The sequence below is a fragment of the Cryptomeria japonica genome, chromosome 4 (assembly GCF_030272615.1).
Source record: "Cryptomeria japonica chromosome 4, Sugi_1.0, whole genome shotgun sequence".
NCBI lineage: Eukaryota > Viridiplantae > Streptophyta > Pinopsida > Cupressales > Cupressaceae > Cryptomeria > Cryptomeria japonica.
In genome coordinates, this window is record NC_081408.1 from 479,106,579 (window position 1) to 479,134,089 (window position 27,511).

A 27,511-nucleotide genomic window follows, 5' to 3' on the forward strand; every position below is an offset into this window, starting at 1 on the left:
AACTCATACATAAGACAAGAAGTCTTGCAATTAGTGGCAGATTTTGCGTTCAAATATATTTTCGGTTTCATATTGTAATATACAAATCTCTTAGTCCATGAATGGAGTTGTGGATAACATTTCACAATGTTTTATAACATGCACACTAGAAATTATTTTCTAATGTTTTAACAAAATGTAATAAGTTTGCTAAAGGTAGATGTTAAAAAATTAAGTGAAATGATACAGTAGGAATGTGAATTTTTTTTAGGTGCGATGACAAATAAGAGAAGGTAAAAGGGTGTTTTATTCTTTAAAAAATTATGTAGCAACCAGAAGCTTTTGAAACTTTCGCAACGTTATTTACCAGTCTAAGCAGGGAATGTTTCTCTAATGTTCCGTCTCATACATTCAATGGTTAAAACATTGCTCATCTGTGATGTTACCTTTACTTCAAGTTGAATTTATATTACTAGTATTTTACTACTTTTATTTTATATATGATTGTGAAGAAAGATCTCTACAACAGTTCACTATTTCATGCAAATGGGCAGTAGAACTGTCTGCACTAGAAGCTTTGTATATGTTTTTTAAGCTCTGCCAACAAATGACTGACAAAAATATACAACATTTTATCCCTTCACTTTGTGGTGAAAGGCAATAAAAATTTGATAAACATTTAATCATATTAGGAAGTCACTCATAAACATAGGTTGAACCATGTCTAAGTTCCCTGTCAATGTTGTAAAGACCAGTAAGATACTTCTTCATCTAAAACCGGTGAAAAAACCAGAACCTACATACTGCTTGCATGTCCCCAGAAAATGCAGCTTACTTTTCAAAGTCAAACACATTACATTTTCATAGCAAGTGGAACATTGCTTTATCCTGGGTTAGAGAAGCAAAAGGCACACGTCTACTGGGTCAGAAGGGATGCTAAACCCGATCTAATTTCTTCTTTCGCCAGCTTGTCAAGTGGATCTTCTCCAATATAGAGGTCAAACAAAGACTGACATAATAGCTTGCTCTGAATGCTACCAATCTCTTTATCATCAACTATAAGGGAGCAATCAAAGCAAATTAGATTCTGCTATTCCAAATATTGTCTACAATGCATGCAAAATATATGTGAAAAGAATTTCATATAAAAATTGAAGAGATCAAATGCAATCCATCCAGAATTGATATGTCCAAGAATATTCCATGTAGCACTTGTCTTCCAAAATGTCACGAGTACAATTATAAACTTATATTCATAATTTACTAAGTTCAAACATTTTCTTTCTAAGAAGATATTAGAGGAAAAGGCCAATTCAGAATTCTCTTTAAGAAAATGCAAAACATTATGAGCAGTTTGCAATCCAAAAAATTTAACATATGTGCCATGAATAACCAAATGAAAATACGTTTTCCTTGGATAAATTCAGAATCTTAATGAACTGAGAACTAACTTCCATTCAAGGACTCATAAGAATCACATTTAGAAAAGAAGGCTAAAAGCAATGCTACTTATAACTTCAGAACTTTCCTGCAGCTTTTAAGACATAACCTTGTAGATACAAAGTTTAATGGTAAAATGAGTGCATAAAAACATTAAGGACAATTTTATTTTCATTTCTTACCCTATAAGTCAATTTCTCAGCTTCCATCATTATGTTCTCATCTCCATGTTAATCTTCTGGCTGAGAAAGATAAAAGATAACTAAAATAATGCTGAAAGGAGTATATATATCACTTACTCTTTGTCTGTAGGATATGACCAGGAAGCCTAGAGATATCTATTTTTGTGCCACGTGGTAGCTTGTAATCATCTTTAAATTGAGAAGTGAATCTGCACACAAATTATGTGTTTGTATTAGGGTGTGAAAAGACAATGGCATCTGCAACACCGGAAACTGTGTCATAAAATATCAAAGAAGGCAAGCTCTAAATGCTAGTAGATCGAGCTCAAACATCAAATAGAGGTTAAGAAAGTTCAAATGCTCTTTGAATTTTCTGATTAGGAATTACCTACAATTCTTATGAAATAAGACAATAAATGAGATATATTTGGAGCACAAGCTTCATTCAGATAAACTAGCAATGAATGTGTAAATCTTTGGAGAAAGCATATTAGGATCTCTACATGTCAAAAAGCTGCTCTTGTTTTGAACCCATTCATCTGCACCCTCAAATCAACACTCATCTAGCCTTTAATCAGCAGAAAAGATTGATACATTGCCCTTCTGGTGTGGACCATATATATGTAAGCTACGAAAGTTTATTTTTCCCTATGTTCTACTGGACTATTTACCTGTGTTCTAGCATGATTTGTTCATTATTTATTTCAGTAAAGAAACATTTACTGGAATCGTTAGAATAAAAGAAATAACCTCTGCAGTAATTCCTTATTCTCGGTTCCACTGAATTTCTGAAGCCGACTCCCAATTGAATCTTCAAAGGCACCACGCACTGAACCAATACTTAATTTACGATAGACAATCTCCAGCCTCACCATCAACCCCAGATCATTTCCAATAACATCTTCATAAAATTCTTTATTTTCTTTCAATTCTGTTGCTGATTGCTTTCCATACTTGTCAACTAACTTTTCCTTCAGACTGGGCTCATCTGCATACAATCCTGCATATTAATTGGTGAAGCTTGCATTAGTTCTAAGTCCAACAAAGAGTTGATCTGCAGAATGTATATGCATGCAACAAGGATCACCCTAATATGACAGTAACTTATAGATCCAATTCTCTAGGTTAAATACCAAACTGAGTATACAGATATACAATAACACTTATTCAAACAGTGTTTATCTAATACTCAAGTCCACATCAACTAACCAATCACACATTTCAAATGCACAGAACACTCAATGTTTTCAAAGGAACAGAGTTGTGTAAAAATATTGCTGCAATCCTGTCTTTTAACCAAAAGAACATTGTACTGGATAGCTGGAGATATACCATTTTTTTACAGCACTATAGATCAATTTCAGCTTCCTACGTTAATTCTAATTGTCCCACAAATTCTAAAATGGCCTTCTCCTCACTATGCCTGGGACCTATGAAATGGATGTTCAGATCTGACAGTAAGTAGTAAACTCAAGTTTACAAAGAACAATGAGGACCAAACAAATAGGTTACCTGATGGAATCAAAAACACCATAGCATTGCACGAATAGCAGAAATCTTGACCTGCATGCTGGAAAAGGCAGGCAGCAAGCTGGACAGATAATATAACATTTCTGCAATGTCATACACGCTGGTGTGATGGAGCAACATTGACATATGATACTGCTGGTTTAGTAACAACGGGCCAAGATTCATCAGAAATCAGCACATCAGTCAGCAATGAGGATGGCAGCATGGGAGATATGTTCTTGGTAGGGCTAGTGTCACAACATCATACACATGTACCTTACATGATTGTTTCCCTTTCCAATCTCTCCGGACCAGCAGACCTTAATAATATTACTAATTACATCAATTGAAAATGGAACATTAAAGATAACACAGATGCTAGTATGGTTAACACCGATATTAATTCTATCCACAAGATTAGCAATATTAATTGACTCTCCCTCTTCCTGTTGATGGATTGTTGAGTGATTGATTCAAAACACATACACAGTTTATCCAGAAACACTTGCACATACTACATGGACTGTGGAAAACTCATGCCTACTAATGGTTTTATGTTTTAATGGTGTAGTACACAAATGTAGATATGGAAATAGCATAGAACATAACCAAGAGATAATAAATATAGAAAGGACTGACATGCTTTTATTACAATAGCTTTGTTAGACTGGTGCAGACAATGTAGTCAGCCTCTCCTCCATGGAACTCAAGGCATTCTCTCTTTGTTAAACTTCACAGAGATTTTACTTTTGCCATCATCCTGTAAATCATTTTACTTGAGAAACTAATGAATGGCATATAAAATGCAATAGAGGACTCACCTGACCACTTCTCTGAAGAGATTAATTGTTCCATAATACTGAGAAAGACCAAACTACCGAGAAGAAATATCACCAAGGAAAAACACCAAGCATTTAAGGAACTTATGATAACAAAGACCAAGTTGTACGTTAAGAAGACAAGGGCAATCAAACAGTAATACTTAACATACTGAATGCATTGAAAAGATGAGGGGCCATCTGAATAAGAGTGGTAGCTACAAACAATTACAAAAAGGTCCATTAAAAAAGGTCACAAGGAAGGTGACAGAATTGATCAACAAAGAAAGGTGACCGATTTGATTTTCTCATTCACCAATGAGATTAAACCTAAGCTGATTCTGAAGGACCTTATCATGCCAAGGATTTGTGGGCAACTTAGTTAACTTCACAGAGGCCTTAACTTCGCCACCACACTACATAACATTTCACTTGAGAAACTAATGAATGGCATATAAAGTGCAATAGAGGGCTCACCTGATCATTTATCTTAAGAAATGAGTTGTCCCATAATACTGAGAAAGACCAATCTAACAAGAAGCAACATCACCAAGGGAAAACATCAAGCATTTGAGAAACATATGATAAGAAGGACCCAACAGTGCTTAAAGAAGATAAGGGCAATCATAAACTGATACTTAACGTTGTGGAACACATTGAAAAGATGAAGGACCATTTGAATAATAGTGGTTGCTAGTTGCTACAAACAAGTACTAAATGGTCCATTAAAGGTCACAAGGAAGGTAACAAAATTGATCAACAAAGGAACATAACCAATTTGATTTCCTCATTGATCAATGAGATTAATTCCTCTCATTTCGATTGTGTGAAATACTATAAGCTCACCCAACTAGCTAGATACTTAGCCAAGAAACTAAATCCTTTTGTGGGTAACACTTCTTCATTTCTCAAGAACTCTGCTAGGTTTGCCTTATCCTTATGAATATGAACCACACATGTGAAGAAACAAACTTATGGGTTGGCTTTGACATGGTCTTTCTCTTCACTGGAACCTTGTTGAATAGAGCAGTTAAAGCTTTCAGGGAGATTGATGAGAAGGAGACTACCAGATTAGTAAATTTTTGCTTAGGATCAACGTATTTCACTTTTTAGACTCTTAAAGAGATATTTATGTACAAGCAATAAGGGTAGCCGAGGGCTCACCTCTCTCAACCACTGTAGCAAATAAATTTATGTTAAAAAAAATGATTGGGCTGCATTAGAATCCTCTAACTTGAAATCTAAGCCATGGTATAATAAAGTGAATAAAATAAATGTTACTGGCCATATGGCAAAGAGTTGCTTGAAAAGTTATTGGTGCACTTTAATGCTCAGTCCAACTGCATTCAATTCTTGATGAAAGTGAAAGAAAACCATTGTCAACCCTTCTTAGATGTCTTTATACCCAACAAAACTAATCGATCTCTCTCACAAAAGGTCTACAAGAAAAAGACACATACAAATGTCACATTAGAGTAGTGTCCCACCAAACTATATCACAAAAAGGCCAAAGTGATAAACACCCTATTACTCGAGTTCTCAGAATTGCTGACCCAGAACACTTACAGAATGATGATAAATATCTTAAAATATCCCTAAAGAAGAATTGTTTAAAAACCGGCAAATAAAAAATGTCTAAAGACCCCAAACGAGCAAAAAGTGATAGTACTCCCAGGACTGATTAGGACAATGTGGAGAAGAAAGCTTTCTTACCTTATATTCAAGATACTACAGAAAAACTGGCTAGTATTTTTTAAGAAAAAAGGCAAAATAATGTTCAAATCTTTCAAGACCTTCCAAACAGCCTTAGAAGTGCCAGAGACAATTGGAAGCAATAGTTAGAAAAGGTGTTAATGAGATTCCTTGCAGGTGGCATTCCCTAAATTGGTGAGATATGTCTATCTTTCCAAACAAGAATCAAATGGCCTGCTTCAGAAATCCAATGATGTAGGGTCAAATAATATGCACTAACTGAGCATGAGAAGAGCACCAATCAGCCCATCAATATCAGGGATTCAAAAATTCTATATTTATAGTCACTAGAAAACTAGAAAAATAAGGCAAGCCATAGAAATAAAAAACCGAGCAAACAATCTTAATAAAAATTGTGAATGGAAGCTCAGTTAGTCTTGCTGACCTTCGAAAATTAAGCTAAACCATAATCAAAACATATTAGGCTGATTTATAGATTAATTACTAATTAATTAGTAAAATAGTGGATTTTGTAAGTTAGCTATATAATTTCATAATTAGTTGATTTAATTAATCAATTTATCTAGAAGTTAACCTAGTGTCCAAGGGATCGAGCTTAATTAGTTAAAGTTTTGGTTTCTCATTGTGGAGACCCAAGTTCAAATCCCCATAGTGGCATCTGATGTGGAACTCTAAGTTGTGACTTTGGTCTCCTATGGTTGGCTTCTAACATGAATGTGCTTTGTGAATGAGTAGATTTCTAGGTAATGACACTTGGTCTTCCATAGGTTATTTTTAGTGTGTTTGCTTGCAAGTAACCTGTATTAGTTTCTAATAAGTGATCACATGAGCTTGTATTGGTCTCATGTTGATGCTCATATGAGAAGAATATTTGTAAACAATCTGCAATATTAAAGCCAATTTTTTTCCCAGTCACCAACAGCACCCATTCCCCACTCCAGTTCTTAACTTTTTCCTCCATTATCCATCCCATTTCTGACCTTACCTTTAATCTAGATGACCTATTACATCCCTTCTTTTCAAAAGCATACTTATACGAATAAATATCCTTTTCTTTAGTTCAAGTATTGGCTTCGTATTTATCCCTAACGATCTTGTACAGAATCCAAAGCATCAGACAATACAACAGTTAAACAGTTGATTCCACAAGATTGTCACGCAGTTAGACACTGAGCAATCGCTCAAAAACAAATGATTAATAACATTACAAGAGACCTGAATCAAGGTATTCACCATCTCGTATTAACCCACCTTGAGGGACTAAAATATAATTTTATCAGTTAAATGCATCGAGCATTCCATCCCCTGAGTGGTAGACTGTTTATTGCGTAGCAGATTACCACCTTGGATGGGCCTTAAAAGTTTTTTCTGAATCTTCAGAACTAATCACCACTGATTATCATTAGATTTGAATAGAACATATCAACCAAATACATTGGTCATTATAGAATTCAAAATTAGTTCTAAGCAATCAGGGGGAATCACAGAAGAACAGTGTTCGTTTAGTATAGTACAATTTATGTTGCAGTGTTGCGTTCAGAATCAGGGATGGCACTTAAAACCCGGGAAACAGAGCTATATGGAAATAAAGGCACAAGGAAAAAGGAAAGGTAGAGTCAGGAATTGAAAGAAAATTGGGCACATTTCGTTACGGTAACATGAGTAAGCAATAAAACCTTGGGAAACTTCTGTAGGAAAGGGCAAGGTAATGTGTGAAAGATAGAAAGCAGAAAGAATTGAAATTGAATTTTTTTGCAGAAAATTTTTTTAAAAAAAAGTCACAGTTTTAGCCTCCAAAGCCAAACTCAATTGCGATATCAAAGTTTTAGCCTCTCCAACCAACCATAATTAATAGAAAGTGAAAAGAATGCAACAAAATCAACTTCAACACTGGAATTAATAAAACAGTCCTTAAAGCTACAAAGTTCCCAGAGATTACAATCATGCCTAAACTAGGTTTGGTTTAATGGGCACGTGGAGCAATACTGCGATTGTCCAGCAGTGAATCCTAGCGTTCTCTTCTTTTAGTTTGTTTATCTTGTACAAAATGTAGGCTAAGAAGCAAATGAAGAACACTTACAAGCATAGATCAAAGAGAGATCTAACGACGGCACTTCATCACCAACAAGAAACCGAAGAAAATGTTCAATCCTGAGCTACATTACGATCGATAACCAGGCACAAGTTGCCAAAAACACAAGTGTGGCTCTTCAGATTTGATCAATTACGCTTAGTTCAATTTCTTAATAAGAACCCACATTCAGAAAACAGATTTGATACCCATAGAATTGCAAGGAGGACGAAATTGAGATGGAATTGTAATCTTACCAAAAGCATATACATTGATGTTCTTAAGGCCAAAAATACTCTTCCTCCTTACTCCAACTCCAGCCAGTTGCTTGGTCTCATCCAAAGAAGATGGGAAAGAAACACCTGTATTGGGTTCCACCCTCGTGCTGTCACTGTGGGCAACCTCAGCTGACAAAGACATGCACGCCAGGGAACCCCAAAGATAACCAGAGCTGCTTCTCCTTGTTTTCTCATCAGTGTAAGCCTCCCAAAGATTCTTTGCCAGCCACCTTCTTTGCTTGGCAAGCTGGGGAGCCACAGCCAAACCTAGTCCAATTCCCACACTTAAAGTCACTGCTAACTGCCTCTTAAAATTGTGATTAGAAATGGGTTTTGAAGGTAGTGTTGGAAGAGAAGGAAATTTTAACGAGGCCATTGTTTATGACTGATACAGAGCAATGTGTTCTTGTGTTGTTAGTTTTATAAAGATGATGACTGGGTTAGAGATCGGTGAAAACGAGACCCCATCTTGTGTGGACAAGAAGATTTTACAGCTTGTGTAGACGGTGCTGCTTCATTCCGTGCAGCTTGGCACCAATCTACACCCTCCCCCTCCCCCCGTCATTTCAGCCAATGAAGTGGGCTGTAGTGTCGGTTGCTATGAGAATATCTAGAGCTATTTTAGCTAACTTGGGCCGGCAAATGTGCCACTAGACAAAGAGCATTGAATTTACATGAGAGCAGACACTTTTTTGCACCAAACTTTGACAAAATTTCATACTTTTTTTTCAAGAGCCTACAATTACTCTTTTAGCTGCCTCTACCTACGAGATTGTCTACCTTTAAATTTATTTAAGGGAAAGGGACTGATACTTATTAAGGCAAAAGGAGAATAGATAAATATCATAGGTATTTCAATTTTTTAAAGATTAAGTGTTAAGTTGAGATAAATATATTGAATTAAATATATTAAAAAATGTAAATGATAATTAGTTGAAAATTTAATATAAATATATCATGATAAATATTTGTGAATAGTTTGTTTAGTTGAAGGAAATTTAGTGACTTTCAAATGAATGTTTCGCAACCATTAAAGTCATCGTGTATCTTTGCAAATCATTATCACAAGTATAAGACCAATCATACATCTATGAATCTAACCTATGCAAATATGGATATAATCTATGCACATAAATTTGATCTTTGTAAATACCTAAAAGTTCACTCTCAATCTTTCATAAATTTTTGTACTAGCTTCCACATAAAAAATGCATAGTGTCGTCAAGAGTTTACATGTGACATGGATAATAACTCCCATATGTCAAACCCTATAAGGATATCAATTCAATGGGTTGGAAAATAATCAAAAGACAACATGCAAACATGCAATGGAAGCATTTGATGATGACATAATGAAATTACTTCGATAAATGTTGCTCAATGATTGTGTAAAAAAGAACGCGAGCTAAGATCTAGATGCCACGAAATGACCCAAGTTACCATTTTATATACAACTCTAAGGGTTGTAACTAATTTTTTTTGTGCATTAAGTCAACACACAACAATCAGGTGGGAAGGGTCAAGTTGACCCTATTAGCACCCATCCCTATTTTTGTAAATTCGTCTTCCCTTGTGTTCTAATAAAACATGCTATTAAAGGAATGGATGAATTACATAAATTTTATTTAGTTAATTTATGTTAGAAGTGGATCTATAAAATAGTGTTGGTGTGATGATAGTGGAAGAATGCATTTTGAGGTTTCTACACTTTGCCCGTCTTTAAAAAGATGTTATATAATGTTGTTAGGGTTTAGGCAGATCCAGAGCAAATATAAAATTAACAATTATATGCAGATTCAAATACCGAAAGATGAAGAATAATACACAACACAAATAACATAGAGATTTAATGTGGTTCACCCAAGGTGGGCTACATCCACAGAACACAGTCATCCAATCTTTTCTTTTTATCCATTAAAACAATACAACACCATTACTATGCCCTTTTCATTCCAACTACTTATAACATGCAATTTTTAGGGCAACCTACAAAGTCAGCTTTTAGGGCTTTTTTCAAATGTAGGTTATTCAAAAAAAGAAAAAAAAAAGCCCAAAAAACACACTATGAGTGTACACTATTTGCATGATCAATCGCCACATACCAACAATATCCCACTTGGAGACTGGTCAGGCTCCACACCAAACGATCTTCCACTTGGAGACTGATCCTGGATGACATTGCTGCACTTGTAGCTCCCACTGGATAAAACACCTAGACTCGGTTGTTTGTTAATTCCATGATTTTCATTCAAGAAGGCCAATAGAAACTAATGGAGAAATCAGATTCTTCCGTGTGATTTGCTTCGTGAACATATCTACAGGATTGTCACTTGTGTGAATCTTTTCAAGCCATAACTGGCCATCCTCCAAAATGGACCGTATGAAGTAGTACTTGAGCTAAATGTGTTTTGTCCTTGAATGAAGAGAAGAATTCTTTTCAAGATGAATGGAACTCTAGCTATCAGTGTACAATGGGATATTCTCCTACGTCTTACCTAATTCCTTTAGAAAATGTTGTAACCAAATCATCTCCTTTCTAGCTTCAATAGCAGCCTCCTCTGGAATGCCACCATCTAAAAGATTTGAAGGTCCTCTATTTATCAAATAAATAACAGTATGTACAATGTTTGCCCAAAAATGTAGGGGTAGTCCAACATGTAATCTCATGCTCCTTGCATGCTCCATGATGGTCCTATTCATTCTCTCAGACACACCATTTTCTTGTGAGCTTCCTGGAACTGTCTTCTGCATTCAGATTCTATTGAAAGAATAATAATCTTCAAATGCTTTGTTGCAATACTTTCCTCCATTATCAAATCTAAGACACTTCAATTTTTTTCCTGTCTCATTCTCAACCAAAGCTTTCCATTTCTTAAAAGTTTCAAAAATATCTTATTTCTATTTTTGGAAATACACCCATGTTTTCCTAGTTGCATCATCTATAAAATAACATAATAACAAGAACCACCAAGATATGATACCTGAGTCGATCCTCATACATTTGAATGCACAAGCTCTAATTTCTCACTTTTCTTCTCTTTCCCAACATTGAAAAATTTGACTCTTTTTTGTTTACCATAAACATATTTTCACATAACTCTAAATCAATCTACTTCAGTGATGGCAAAAAAAATTTAGAGTGAAGGATTTTCATCCCTTTCACACTCATGTGCCCAATTCTACGATGCCACAATTTTGTATTTGTCCTTGCAACATCTATTGTAGTAATCCTTACATCAACTTTTTATGTAGCAACTAAGGGGTAAGTGCACCAAGATGGTGAACAAAAAGGGGGGTATAAGTGACCACTTTTTTCTTTTATTTTGAAAATGGGTAAACTTGAACTTCAAAGAGATATTTGAAGGTCATGCACTAAAAAATAGGAGTTGAGAAAAGAATGAGAATTGTAGTACTATGAATCTAGTTTCTAAACTACTAATTTTTTAAAAAATTGGATAAGATTAAGAGGGTCAAACCTTTCACGCACGAAAAATTGTTCCTGATTTTTTCAAAAAAATATAACATAGATTTTTTCATGTGCTGCACAAAATATATAATTAGATTTAGTATTTTGCAAAACCCTTGGTAGGATGATAGGTAAGAGTGAGATATAGAAGTTGTGTATTTTTTTGTAATTTTCTGTTGAGTATTTTTTTTTTAATGGTTTTTTGAAGTGTCTGCATCCTGAAAATTTGGTACCTGTTCATGTGTTGGGCATAACTTACATCAAAATAATAAAAAAATGCAAATATTTTTTTTAGAAGTGTATAGAATCTAGTGTAGAACAATAATATGTAATTTATTTTGAATTTGGTCAAGTATATCAAAAGTTATTAAAAGAATGGTAGACATATGTATGTGAGGACTATCAAGGCACTGGTAAAGAAAATTAAAGTTTACTATGCTAATGTTGTCCAAAAATAGAAAACTTTATATGGTCAAAAAACTAAGAAGATGTGTGAGATATGGTGGTAGTTTTGAGACACACACTTGATCATTTGTAAACCTGATGACAATGAAGTCGAGAAATCATGTTGGAGGATGAAAAAATGCGTAAAGGGAAAAAAAAGGGGGGGGGAACGGGCTTGCAAGCCTTAGGGTCATTTTCCAACCCTCTTACCAAGCCAAAAATCGCACGATATTTTGAAAACAAAAAGTACTATTCGCAATTCTAAATAACCCGTACGTTTTATGTAGAACTAAAACCATTATTTTTAGTTTTACAAAACCCGTACGGGTTATGTAAAACTAAAAAACATTTTTTGTTTTGTTTCACAAAACCTGTACGAGTTGTGTTAAACTAACAACAATTTTTTTGTTTCACAAAACCCGTATGGGTTATGAAGATATAATAATGTATTCTTGTAAACTTAGCATTTACTACATATATTTTTGACATACCTATATAATATGTGTTTATGTATGTATATATGCATATCTATAGTTATATATACATATATTTATATAGATATATGTATATATGTTTGTATACATGCATGTATCTCTTCTTTCCCTCTCTCTCTCTCATCTTCCTTCCCCCTCTTCTTATCTCATTCTCTCTCTTACCCTCTCTCTCTCTCTCTCTCTCTCTCTTCCTATTCTCTCTTACCCCCTCCTCTCTCTCTCTCCTCCTATTCTCTCTTACCCCCTCCTCTCTCTCTCTCTCTCTCTCTCTCTCTCTCTCTCTCTCTCTCTCTCTCTCTCTCTCTCTCTCTCTCTCTCCCAATCTCCCTCTCTCTCCCTCTCCCCATCTCCTTTTCCCAATCTCCTCTCTCCCTCTCCCCATCTCCTTTTCCTAATCTCCCTCTCTCTCCCTCTCTCCCTCCCTCTCCATCCATCCCCCTCCCCCTCTCCTATTCTCTCTCTCTCTCTCTCTCTCTCTCTCTCTCTCTCTCTCTCCATCCACCCCCCTCCTTTTCCCAATCTCCATCTCTCCCTCTCCCCCTCTCCTTTTCCTAATCTTTTCCTAATCTCCCTCTCTCTCCCTCCCTCCCTCCCTCTCCATCCATCCCCCTCTCTCTCTCTCTCTCTCTCTCTCTCTCTCTCTCTCTCTCTCTCTCTCTCTTCCAATCTCCCTCTCTCTCCCTCTCCCCCTCACCATTTCCCAATCTCCCTCTCTCTCTCTCCCTCTCTTCCTATCCCCTATTCTCTCTCTTACCCCCCCTCTCTCTCTCTCTCTTTCTCTCTCTCTCTCTCTTCCTATCCCCTATTCTCTCTCTTACCCTCCTCTCCCTCTCTCCCTCTCCTTTTCCCAATCTCCCTCTCTTCATATCCCCTATTCTCTCTCTCTCTCTCTCTCTCTCTCTCTCTCTCTCTCTCTCTCTCTCTCTCTCTCTCTCTCTCTCTCTCTCTCTCTCTCTCTCTCTCTCTCTCTCTCTCAGCTCCCTCTCCCTCCCTCTCTCCCTCTCCCCCTCTCCTTTTCCCAATCTCCCTCTCTCTCCCTCTCTCTCCATCTTCATCCATCCCTCTCTCTCTCTCTCTCTCTCTCTCTCTCTCTCTCTCTCTTCCCCCTCTCCTTTTCCCAATTTCCCTCTCTCTCCCTCTCCCCTCTCCTTTACCCAATCTCCCTCTCTCTCCCTCTCCCTCTCCCCCTCTCCTTTGCCTAGTTCTACATAACCCATACGGGTTATGTATAATTAAGGCCAAAAATTCTAGTTCTACATAACCCATATGGGTTATGAGAAAATCTTAATATATTTTAGTCCCAACAACCTAAAAACTAGCATTGCAAGTTGTTTGAAGGCTCCACTGCTTTTGGACATGCTTTTCTGGGATAGTAACAGTCAGGTTTTCATTTTCTTTTATCACTTTTGCTTTGGAATGATTGATTTGTCTTGTATATTGGATTGTTTTTGAAGTTATTTTACCATTGTTACTTTAGATTATAACAAAATCATGGTCATTTGTTGTTTTTTTTTACTTTGATCATGATTGATTTGTCTTGTATTTTGGTTTTTTTTAAAGTTATTTTATTATTGTTACTTTATATTATAACAAAATGATGATCATTTTTTGTTTTTTTTCTATTTGATTGTGGATTGTCATCATGATGTTATGTGTAGGACAATGGGAAAGAACAAGAGAGGAACAAATGAATAAAGAGAGGCAACAAAGGAAAGACAAAGGGAGCATATGAGGAGATTACGTGAAGGTACGCCATCTAATGCACCTAATGAAAGTGATGAATACACCAAGTCAAAATGATCAACATACACCAATTCAAATACATATGATGAATGCACCTAATGAATGCAATGAACATGCACCATTTAAAAATGATTCGGTGAATTCACATGTTAATGAAATTGAAGAAGATATACCATTTGAATTTGATGTGATCAATGCACATAATGCACCTAATGAAAACAAAGAGCATGCACCAATCTTAACACCTCTTAGAATAATTCATAGAAAACCAAAGTTCTTAATAGATATTGATGAAAATATTGTGAAGCCAATGCATGATAAAATTTCTGAAAGAACTTATAGAAGAAGGAACAAATTACTTTTTGTATTGTTGTATTGAAGCCAAAAAGAAATTGAGTTCTACAGTGGTTGATGGAGAGGGTATTGAGTACCCAATAGGTCCGTTGTTGTGATAGGGACATAGCTTAGAAGGTACCGTTATTGTGTCAAGTTGTATTGAGACCTCTTAAACTCATTTATTTAGCAGTCGTTGTATTGATTTTGGCATTAACTTATCCTTCTATAAAATGTAGGTACCCTATCAAAAATTCTAATGCCTGGTTGTTTGAGGACTTTGAGACACATAGACATATTCTTCATTACTCAAACCTTTTTGTTGCAACAAATATTCATTTGATTAAATATTGTGGTAGACCTCTTAACAAGGATTTGTGGAAAGTTCGTGAATCAGACCACGAGGTGATACTTGAGACACTAAGGGTTAGAGCTGATCCAGAAGGTTCACTTGATTGATTTTGGGCCATCTAGAAGAATAATTTTGACAATTTTGTATATATCTTTTGCGAAACGTTGTAACTTTGCTTTTTTGGATGTGCTCTACATGCATATGTAGATGCCAAATTTTTTATATAAAAACATCAATGAGTTGTAATGTGCATAGCTAGATGCTAAATTTTGTATAAAAAAATAACAATGAGTTGTAATGTGCATATCTAGATGCTAATTTTTGTATGAAAAAACAAAAGCGAGTTGTAATTTGTATATTTAGATGCAAAATTTTGTAAATATAAATAGTAATGAGCTTGATTGTTTATATTAGATGCCAAATTTTATATATGAAAGTGTCCATGGGGCTGATTTGCAAATTTTGAGAGCCCAAATTTGTACCATTTGATTATAAATACATTTGTAATAAACTTGTAACATTTGATTATGAATTTGTACTATTTAATTATAAATAATTGAGTCTGATTCTGACATATGTTAAATAACTTGCAAATGGGTATCTGAATATGCAATTTTTTTTCCAAGTGTTTTGGGAAAGTTTTGAGTTATTGTTGAATCACCCGATTTGAAGGGCTAGTAGGAATAGTCTGAAACCGAGAGAGGCCTTTGTAGGCAGAGACAACATGACCCCATAGGTTCAAACGGATCATCCATAAGTGCCATGGTCTCCGAGTTACGTGACGTCAAAGTTTGACCATTTTTTCCACTTTGAGCGCTCAAGAGAAAACGTCGCTACGAGGTGGCTCAAAATGATCAGACATCTTGGGGAGTGAGACAAGGGAACACCTAGCATAAACCCGACCACCTGGACATGCTCACACTGACAGATCATTCCCACGACAAGCAAAATGAAAGATGCACTATTTTGCCACCTCTCACTAATGATTTTTGATGCAACAAAAAAAATCTCACCACAAGAAAATGGAATCGAGTTGTCTGAAACTGAGAGAGGAATTTTAAGGAAGAAACAACATGACCCCAATGGTTCAAATGGATCATCCATAAGTGCCACAATCTCTGAGTTATGCTACGTCAAAGTTTGACCATTTTTTCCACTTTGAGCACTCAAGAGAAAATGTCGCTACGAGGTGGATTGGAATGATTAGAGGTCTTGGGGAGCAAGACAAGGGGCACACCTAGCGTAAAACTAGCCACCTGGGCATGCTCGCACTAACGGTTCATTCCCACGACAAGCAGAACGAAAGATGCACTATTTTGCCACCAATCACTGACAGTTTTTGATGCGACAGAAAAAATCTCACAATGAGAAAACAGAATCGAGTTATCTGAAAATGAGTGAGGATTTTTTAGGCAGAGAAAAAAAAACCCCATAGGTTCAAACTGATCATCCATAAGTGCCACGGTCTCCAAGTTATGCGATGTCAAAGTTTGATCATTTTTTCCACTTTGAGCGCTCAAGAGAAAACGTCGCTACGAGGTGGCTCAGAATGATTGGACATCCTAGGGAGAAAGACATGGGCACACCTAGCATAAACCTGGCCACCCGGATGCACTTGTGCTGATGGTTCATTCCCATGACAAGCAGAATGAAAGATGCACTATTTTGCCACCTCTCACTAATGGTTTTTGACAGTTTTTGATGCAATAGAAAAAATCTCACCACAAGAAAATGGAATCGAGTTGTCTGAAATTGAGAGGGGATTTTTTAGGTAGAAACAACATGAACCCATAGGTTCAAACAGATCTTCCATAAGTGCCACGGTCTCTAAGCTACGCAACGTCAAAGTTTGACCATTTTTTCTACTTTGAGTGCTCAAGGGAAAACGTCGCTACGAGGTGGCTTGGAACGATTGGATGTCTTGGAGAGTGATAAAAGGGAACACCTAGCATAAAACCAACCACCCAGATGTGCTTGCACTGATGGTTTGTTCCCACAACAAGAAGAACAAAAGATGCACTATTTTGCCACCTCTCACTGACAGTTTTTGACGGTTTTTGATGCAACAGAAAAAATCTCACCACAAGAAAACAGAATCGAGTTGTCTGAAACCAAGAGAGGATTTTTTAGGAAGCAACAACACAACCCCATAGGTTCACATGGATCATCCATAAGTGCTTCAACTCTTCTTTTATAGGTGATTTGGATGAATAGGTGTGTCCCTTACCCTAAGACCGACTTGTTATGGAATAAAATTTAAATGAAAACCCTACCTAAGCTGACTCATCCTTAGATAAATTTCAAATCTACTTTGTGCACTCAAATCTTGTCTTAATTGATTCTTGAAATGATGAACTTTGCTACATAAGCATGAGTTTATGAAATAATAACTTCACTCCAATCTCTTCATGCATGAAGGACTCAAAGCAAATTCACTCAATCAAAATACATAATATCAGCATTATCGGTGTTGGTACTTGGGTATACACAATATGAGCAATAGATAGTTTAAAAGTATACGCCATATGAGTTACAAGTAATGAACAAATTGGATCACATTTCAAGACATATACACAATAAACAAGTTTGATCACATTTCAATAGCAAATAACTAAGTTTAAAGAATATCAAGTTTCATATATATCAATGAACAAATTGGATCGAATATCAAGTTTCATATATATCAAAATGAACAATAATCATGTACATATCAAAAAATGGCATAGATGCCAAATCAATAATAGTTACAAAAATGTGGCATGTGCCATGTCTGTCAAAGTCGATATATACATATACAAATGTTGAATATATAAAAAAATTGGTCCTTCAATGATCACATCTATAACTATATGTCTCTATCGGTATCTATGACTGTGGCAGATCATCAAAATCGAGCCTCTTTGAATCAGTATGTGGCTCTGTAGGTGGTTGCACAAGGACAATTCAAATGTCGAAACAAATATATTTTCTCAATATAACATCAAAATAACTAAATACTGAACTCTAAATTGTTTAAAGTTTAAATGTTGATTACCTCATCTCTGTCTTTTGCAATTGGGTGAGGTTGAGGATCCGTGGGATGTCCTGAAGGAGGTTGTAGCTGGTAAAACAACATTAATACATGTTAATAACATATATGTCAAATAACACATAATAACTAAAAATGAATAGACTAAAAAACTAAAGCATATTGGAGCCTCATATGGATGTGCTATGGTCGTAGGAGGCAAAGTCATAGATGAATCAGTTACGACCATTTCCTATATCCATGGTAAGTGATCCAAAAGGAGTTAACTAGATGGTTTCAACTCTATTGCACACTTAGTGAAAAGGAGTTGATCTAAGACAAACATACCTTTTCCCTTGGTTGTGTTGGATCCCATAATATACGTGTAGGACTTCTACTGAAATGGAATAGTAGAATAACAGTAGGAAGTTTGGAAGGGGCCTGTAATATGTTAAAGACAATCATACAAGTTAATAACCCAAAGTTGTTGACAAACTAGATAAAACAAATATTTTAACATATGTAGAACAAATGCACACAGAAGCCTCGTATAGTTCTCCTGTAGCCTTAGGAGGCCTAGTCGAATCTGATGCAGCTATTACCATTTCTTGTATGAAAAATGATAACATATGATATAGACATAAAAGGATTTAGTTATTTAGAATAAGCAAGAATGCAATCCAAAGTGATTATGAAGATATCACCTCTTCCCTCTGCTAAACCTTATCAACATCAGGTGCATTCATTAATTCCATAAACCCCATATGTTTATGTATATAGAACAAATAAATTAAGTGCATTTATCAATATCTACATATACATGTTTAATCATAATACATTTCAACAAATGAATTTAAATTGTACTGAATTACCTTCCATCGTTTGGGTGTCCGAGAGGATATCTTTTTCTGCCTCGGAGTGCTAGAGGATGGCTTTCTCACATGAGATGTCCTTGGGGCAGGTGGGGTAAACTAATGGAAAAAATTAACATAAGGGAAAAGAGCGTGTATTTAATATATCACTTAAGTCAAAAATATATAAATCTAAATGGTACCGCATAGCTATCTTGGCCAAAGTCAATGGTTGAAAGCGTGATATCATCAAGTTGGGACATCTCAGCCACTGATAAGCCCTATAAAATACAAAGTAATGATACATATAATTAACAAAAGATATTTTGAAACCAATGTATTATTATATTTTTAACAAATTTACAAATCTTTACCTCCGGTGGTGAAACTACTCGTGAACATGGAGTCGACTGAAAAGTATGTGGTGTACTCCCACCACCTACTGCACCCTGCAATGCATTTTATTTATATGTCACTTTAAATTTTTCTAAGAATAAAAATTCATTTCTTTTTTATAATATTTAGTCACTTAATTGATAACATATCATAAACAGAATTAAACGCACCCGTGTCTGATAGAGAGGGTACAACATATTGACCAGTTCTTTGGTGAGGGCCACATCCTCTGCAATGGAAGTATGAAATCTACTCCCACAACATGTACATGAATGAGATGTCAAACCATCCTCGTCTGCGTCAGTGTCTACACCAGAACATACACCCTGGCAGATGGGGCACATATGCTGAATGGGTTGTCTCATGCCAAATGATGCATGAGGTGCTACTGATGAAGGAGGTGCCACTGAGGTAGGAGTTGCTGCTGATGAAGGAGGTGTCATTGATGAAAGAGGTGTCGCGGGTGCTGCTACATCCTCTTCTCCGACCAACTGTGTGCCATGTTGAACAATGACATCAGTTAATCATGCAACTGCCTGAAGAGTCTGTAATTCCATATACTCCTTCAAGGATATAGGGACAGTGACATGAACCATGGGTTTAGGAGTTGTATGCCTCCTATGTTGTGGATCTACCACCGTATGGGCCCTAGGTCTGTCATGTGTAGAGCCTCTCCCTCTACCCTAAAATTGTCGGATGTCAAAGTAATTCGGCTTCTCGTCGAGGATAAACTCACAATACAACTTTCTCAAAAAATATAGAGGCACCTCCCAATTATTACAAGGTGGTTGGTCAAAGACCATATACCACCTATCCCAAAAAGCTTCTTTTAGCCTATAATGAACACACCAATGTATAGGAAACCGATTTGTATTTAGTTCTAGGTTGTTGCTGGTAACATGATTGGTGAAAAGAGCACATATGTTAGCTTTACCTATGCCCTTTTTCTTCACTTGATCACATGAAAACCCATCTGCATAAAATGTTCGACATCTATCCCTCCATGAACCCCATTTCGTAACCTCCCTAGATACCTCATTTGCACTATTAGCCATTGTTTCTAGTGTTCTGGCGAGGGTTGAGTGGTACTCAAGGCTAGAGGACCTCAACCTATTCACCAATATAGAAATTTGGGCACTATTGTGTGTAAGACGATTGATGAGATCCTCTTGTGTGGCACCTACATGATCTAATGGAGGATGTGGAGGGTCTCAAGGTGGTGGTGGTTGTTGAGGAGCAACATTTTGAGGATTTTGAGGGTTTTCTTATTGCTCTTGTGCAATGTTTACAGGGTTTTCTTGTGTTGCTTGTGTAGGAGGAGGTCTTTGTTGTCTATTTCATTTTTGGGGATTGCTTGAAGAATCTGACATCAAATTAATAAAAAAAAAACTTAAATCAATTAAAAAACCCTACTTCAATTAAAATGCAAACAAAAATAATCAAACCAATCAAATCTTACTTGTTTGACGGGGTGCCATTGTTGAAAATTGCTTTCAATGTTGGGAAAATCCAAAATAGTTGCAAACCCGTGCGGATTCTATGTTTTTTTGGCTTTTCCTTACCCGTGCGGATTCTATGTTTTTTTGGCTTTTCCTTGCTGCTGTCCACGGGTTTTGGCATTGCCAAAACCCGTGGTCTACACCCAAAAATTATGTTTTTCAAAACCCGTACGGGTTTTGAGAAGCTTTTAATTTTTTATTAAAAAATAAAATGTTCCTCAAAACATGAACTTTTGGTTTTTTAAATTGTTTTTCTCTAGGCTTGGTAACACCAAGCCTAGAACATTTTTGAATTTTTAGAACCCGCACGGGTTATGAAAAATTTGGTTTTTTTTTGGCATGTGGCTACTTTTCTATTCACCATCTTGGTGCACTTACCCTAAGGTAGAATAAGTATTACTAGTACACAAATACAACGTGCCTACCTTTGTACCTTTAGCTACTACTAATGCACCTTTAGTGACTTTCCAAACATTGTCTATAAAGATAACTATGCAGCTTTCACTACCTAGTTGCCCTTCATAAATTAAGTTTCTTCTTAAATTTTGGACATGCCTCACCTCCTGCAACAACCAGTCATTTCCATTCAACAACTTGATTTTTTATTTTTCCTTTTCCAACAATTTGACAGGGCTCATCATCAACCGAATATAACCATCCAAAATCATCTTGAACATAATCTAGAAAATAATTTCTATGGGGTGTAGCATGAAATGAAGTCCCTGAATCTATTACCCAAGAATCATGAACATCATCTAAACACATAATTAAGGCATCTTGTAAAGTATTACTTGCAATGTTGGCTTCCTTACTATCATCTTTATTTTTGTCTCCTTTATTTTTTTGAGACCAACAATCTTTCTTTAAATTTCCTGGCTTTCCGCAGTAGCAACAATCCTTTCTTCTTCTGGATTGAGAGCATCCTTTCTTTGACTTCCCTCATGATTTCTCACAATTTCCTAGGCTTTTTCCTCTTTTCTTTGGTCTTCCCCCGATCTCTACATTCAAAGCAGCACCCAATGATTTTGAAATCTCACTCGTGCTTTTCCATTGCATTTCCTCTCTTAGGATAACACAAACAACATCATCACATTTCAAAGTGCTTGTACTAGAGATAGAGTTACTTACAACCATAACCAAGCTATTCCATCTTTCTGGTAAAGAACATAAAATTAAGAGAGCCCTAACCTCTTCATCAAAGTTGACTTTATAGAAGTCAATTGGATGGTAACTGTATTAAATTCATTTAAATGATCTGCTGCAGATCCTCCTTCACTCATTTTCATATTAAAAAAATGCTTCATAAGAAATACCGTATTTGAAGTTGAGGGTTTCTCATACAATTTTGCCAATGCTGCCATCAGGTTTTCAATCATTATTTCTTTTGATATATTGAATTCTACAGATGATACAAAGTACAACCAAATGGTCCCTAGTGACTTTATGTCTAGAATATCCCAATCTTCATTTGACAATGCCGTAGGTTTCATTGCCTTTCCTTCCAATGGCCACCATAGATCCTTTTGATATGGGTAATCTTCCATCTGCATTTTCCATAACTGATACTTCTGGTTGTTGAACTTCTTGACCTTGAATTTGGTTTCTTCCATTGCTCCCACTTAAATCTGAAAGTCCCTACCAATTGTTAGGGTTTAGGCAAATCTAGAGAAAATACAAAATGAACAATTATATGCAGATTCAAATACAAAAAGATGAAGAATAATACACAACACAAAATAATACAAAGATTTTTAATGTGGTTCACCCAAGGTGGGCTACATCCACAAAACGTAGTCGTCCAATCTTTTCTTATTATCTAGTAAAATAATACAACACCATTACAATGCCCTTTTTCATTCCAATCGCTTATAACATGCAATTTTTAAGGCAACCTACAAAGTTGGCTTTTAGGGATTTTCTCAAATGTAGGTTTTTCAAAAAAAGGAAAAATGCCAAAAAAAATACATTATGAGTGTACAGTATTTGCATGATCAATTGCCACATACCAATAAATGTTGTTTTAAAGAAAAATAAAATATAACAATTCTTTGAAAGAGATGCACCAACTACTAGGAAGGGGATTGGTGAATAGCTATGAGGTGTGGATGCCCCCTTAAAAGAGAAGGTAGGGTAACTGACCTAGATCAACTCTCAATGGTTGAAACATGTCTTAGTGGGTTAAAAATGAGGGTAGGAGGTTAAATTTACAGTGAAAAAAGAAAAATATTAGTCGAAAACCTATAAATAGGAGATGGAAAGGTGAAATATTCATTTTAATGAGAATTCAACCTCTAGATTATGAAGGAAGAAGCTGAGTAGAATGCAATGTGTACTAGTTGATCAACATAAAAGTTATTTGGTTTAATAGCACCATCAATGAGTGGTGTGTCTTCCTTAAGTGAGTCCATCATTCATAAATTTAATGAGGCTTCTTTGAGCATTTCATGAGGGTTTTGGGGGTATGTTTGTACATGCACAATAATGGGTTTAACACACATGCAAGAACAAATATTTTTGGCACAAGCCTATGTAGTACATGTACAAATGTGTCTTATGTGCAACAAGACATGACACATATAATATGGCACAAAAGGGATATTGGGAAATCCAGGTACACTGCATGGAACAAATGAGGTAGATTGTGATGTAAGTGAAGTTGTGTGGCACAAGTAAAGGTAGGTGTGGGTGCAAGCTTACAAGTAGTGAGTTACGAAACTAGAGTTAGGTATAATTTTGTTTAAGGATGGATAGTTAATCTATGGTTTGGGGGTAAAATGAATTAAGGTGGGGAAAATGAGATGAAAAAGGATAAATGGATGGGTAAATAAGAATTGGGAGATAGGGGAACAAATGAGTTTGGTAGGAAATGGTTTAAGGAAACAAAAAAGAGATGGATAAATGAGAAATGGGATATAAAATAATAAAAGCAATGGGTTAGATGGAAAAATGGGTTAATAAAATAGAAAGTAAGGGTAAATGGGAAAATGAGATTAAAAATGGGAAATGAATTGATTAGTGTTGTGTCTCCACAACTCATTCCCCATTTTCTCTATTGAGTAAAATGAGGACCCCCCTTTTTTTATTTATCTTTTGTCCCTTGTGTTTTCTTCCTTTATTTATTTTCCTCCCTTCTTTCCTTCTTTCCTTATTTTCTTCCCTCTTCCCCTCTTTTTTTTTTCTTTCCTTGTCCCTTTTTCCCTTTCGAGCCTTCAGGGACCGGGGTTAGAAGGTAATGGTTTTGTTTTCAGAACCAAGAATCTCTGATCCCTGACCCCCACTCTTGTTGTTGTATTATCCCAAGTGCCAGGGATCTACGAATCCTCAAATCTTGACGTTCTCTTTTGAGGATTGAGGATTGGGGATGCACAATGTGCATATCCCCGTGTACACTATAGTGCCCCACCCTAATTCATCTCTAATAATAGGATGTGATAGATAATTATGGACTTGTTCATGTCCTTGATGCCTCTTGTTTCATTCTTTATATTGATACTCTATTTGACATTAGAGGATTCATTATGATTACTATGACAATGTTGATTCTATGCTTTGGTTTAATTATTGAAGTTAGGTTTATGATTATCTTCGTGATTATTGTTGTCATAAATGTTTGCACCCTCATTGAATACTAGTGCTCAACAACCTTGTGAAATATGGAAACAACCTCCAAGTATGGGACCTTGCACATGTGAGGTTGAGTCTCCAGAGAAGGCCAACTTCCTTATCATTCAGGGTGCAGTGTTGGACCAACCCAACACTTATAAAATCCATTCTATTGGTCTAAGGGGAAAAGGGGAGAAGGAATGTTGAAAGGGAAAAGAGGTGATGCATGTAGGTTGAAATGTGTTTCTTTCCCTACCTATGAATGCACAAGAAATCAATAAACCACCCAAAGATATATACAAATATCAATCTTAACAAGTATCTTCAAGAGAGCTTAGAACCTAACTGAATGCTAAGAGGGACTGATAGATATCCACAGACAACATATGCAAACAGTGATTAACACAAACTGAAATCCGAAGAGAAAAGAAAGAAAGATTGCCAAATAAGAGGTGAGAAAAACACATAGTGTATTCGACAACTAAGAGAAGGTAAGATAGACAATTTATTAACATAAAGGCAAGGCAATTTATAGTTGCAAAAAACACAAAAAATTTGCAAGAGAAAAGAGAGAAGAACCCTTAGAAAGAGATAAAATTTGCCTTTATAGATTAGGCATAACTCAGATGGAACACTAGGTTCAAAAACCCTAACCAATTAGGGTTAGGTTATCAAAAAGAGAGGATCAAATCAGATGGATTGATTTGAAGGTTGCGTGTCTGAAAATATCTCCCAGAACTAGGAAAGAGTGATAATCCTTGAAAAAAGGGAGAATCCCTGCTTTGAATAATGTTTGAATGTCCTTTATTAGGCCCAAAAAGTCTTCAATCTATAATAAATGAGCATGGGTAGCCTGAGAGAAGCATCTGCAGGAGCATGGTGGAGTAATGACAATCATACCTCGACCCTCTAAAAGTGGTTGAGATAGATTGGATTTGATTTGGTTAGCCAACCAGGTCAAAAACTGATTTCTGACCCATTAAGTCGGCAACCACCCTGCACAAATGTTTGAATTTCAACAATCGCCTCCAATTTAAATTTGGGCTACCCGATCCTCCTCTTTGCACACAAGTGGATGGCCAGGGTTGTGCTTTGAAAAAGAGCTGGTCCCACTAGCCAAACAACCATCATAATATTGCAACCAAGGTTAGGGCCCAGTTCCTGATCACTAGAAAACAACAATAACAACCCTTCATATCGTTGGCCACAACACTCATCATTGTGTTATGCAAAAGTAGAACAATCATAGTGTTCCTTTTGCGAGGAAAGAGTGATAGGAAAACTCCAGTGATAAAAAAATATTTTCCTCCTGACAGCATCACTTATCGCCATGTTGCGTGAAAGTGGAATAGTTGCAACAGGGAACAAAAGTGGAAAGTTCCTGACTATGCAATGAGCAATAAAAAAGAACTCCCACTAGTCGGTAGCAAGGTAAATGGGCCAGTCCTGCCATGAAGAAGGGACCCTCCAACATGTAAACTTAAGTGAAATGATTGCCCGTGTCGATCAACAAAGGAAAAAGAAAAGGCCGAAAAAGGTTAAGGCAAAAGCCTTAAGGGTTTAGGGTTTTAAGCCTTAGGGGTTTTAACATGGTCTTTTAGCTAGTGAAGATATCTCAGATCGGTTGTCTGCATGGCTAAGGTTGACACAAAAATGGTCAACAATTATTTCACTATTTAGGACATGTGGATCATGTTTATTGCTTATGATGATTTATCTTGTGCTAACCCTAATTTGGCGTCTACGTCAGATGCAAATGATGTTGACGTAATTTACTGTGCTATGACCTTGCTATGATGTCTTACTGGTGTGAAAGTGAAAGGGACAATGTCACATCACTCATCATTGAGTGGGTTGTGACGTTGCGATACTCTTTCACCTACTTGTGTATCCTATATATATATATATATGTTGTGTATAGACAGTTGGTGTTATGCAAGATGTAGGTACTAGACATCGACTCCACCTAGCTTCACAGGTCTAAGCGTGTCTCTAATCCCAATGACAAGTTTCTTGAAGGTGGCATAAGGTCTTATCACACTCTAGGCTTAATTGGTGTCTTCTCAAGTTTTAGTGTTTAAGCCTTAGTTGTCTTGTTGAGTCCTATGTGGTCTTGGTTTGATTGTTGATTTGATGTCGTGGTGATTAATAAGCATATTATTATGCTTAGCCTTGTGTGCAAGTAATTAGTTATTCATGTGGGAGGATTGCAAGTCCTATATTATTATGGTATTAGTATTATTTTATGGATTATATATTTGACATTTATAATTATGCATGGAAGATTATTTATTTATTCTATTTTATATGTATGTGGGAGATATTAATGGAATCGAGTTTAAATTATATTATTTGAGCATTTATGATTATATATGAATTTGATCATTTTATTGGTTATTTGGAGTTGTCGAAATTAATTGTATATATATACATATACATATATACACATATATGTATACATAAACATATATATACATATGTATATATGTGTGTGTGTGTGTGTACATATATACACATATGCATACATACACATATATATACATATGTATATATATTGTATATATATACACACACATATATACATATACATATACATATACATACATATATACATATACATACATACATACATATATATATATATATGTATATATATATATATATATGTATATGTACATATATGTATACATATACATATATGTATACACATATACATATATATATATATATAGATACATATATATATATAGATACATATATATATATATATACATATATATATATATATATATGTATATATATACATATATATATATATATATATATATGTATAAGTATATGTATATACATATACACACACACACACTTTTATATAGATACACACATATGTATATATATACATATGTATATATGTATATATATGTATATGTATATGTGTATATATGTATATATATATGTATATGTGTATATATACACATATATATAAATATGTATATATGTATATATATATACATATAATAAAAATCATAATTTAAAAATCTGATATTTTTACCACACTAAAATTACCCTTTTCTTTTTAAAAAAAATATTTTTCATCAAATAAAAATGTATATATATGTGTACATATATGTATATATACATATATATGTGTGTGTACATGTACACACACACACATATGTATATGTGTGTGTGTGTGTGCGTGTGTGTGTGTGTATGTACATATATATATATATATACACACACACACACACATATGTATATATATTTAAAAATTTAATTAAATAACAAAAAAATCATATACAATTTGTTGCCACGTAGCCCCTTTTTAAAGGG

General features: G+C 35.5%; 1 protein-coding gene across 1 annotated transcript; it reads right to left on the reverse strand.

The window, feature by feature from the left end:
* Window positions 1–526: 526 nt before the first annotated feature.
* Window positions 527–8,549, reverse strand: LOC131062541 (fatty-acid-binding protein 1). Its single transcript, XM_057996236.2, has 4 exons — window positions 7,970–8,549; window positions 2,352–2,601; window positions 1,719–1,810; window positions 527–1,035 (listed from the first exon to the last, which is right to left on the reverse strand). Exons 1-4 carry the CDS (start codon window positions 8,364–8,366, stop codon window positions 896–898), a joined length of 879 nt encoding a protein of 292 aa, XP_057852219.2. The 5' UTR covers window positions 8,367–8,549; the 3' UTR covers window positions 527–895.
* Between the last annotated feature and the right edge of the window lie 18,962 nt (window positions 8,550–27,511).

Excerpts from the sequence above, each read along its gene's own strand:
- LOC131062541 (XM_057996236.2), bottom strand. The coding sequence starts at position 8,366 with ATGGCCTCGTTAAAATTTCCTTCTCTTCCAACACTACCTTCAAAACCC. Across the intron at positions 2,602-7,969 it reads CATCAATGTATATGCTTTTG|GATTGTATGCAGATGAGCCC; the intron begins GTAAGATTACAA and ends ATTAATATGCAG. Across the intron at positions 1,811-2,351 it reads AATAAGGAATTACTGCAGAG|ATTCACTTCTCAATTTAAAG; the intron begins GTTATTTCTTTT and ends ATTTGTGTGCAG.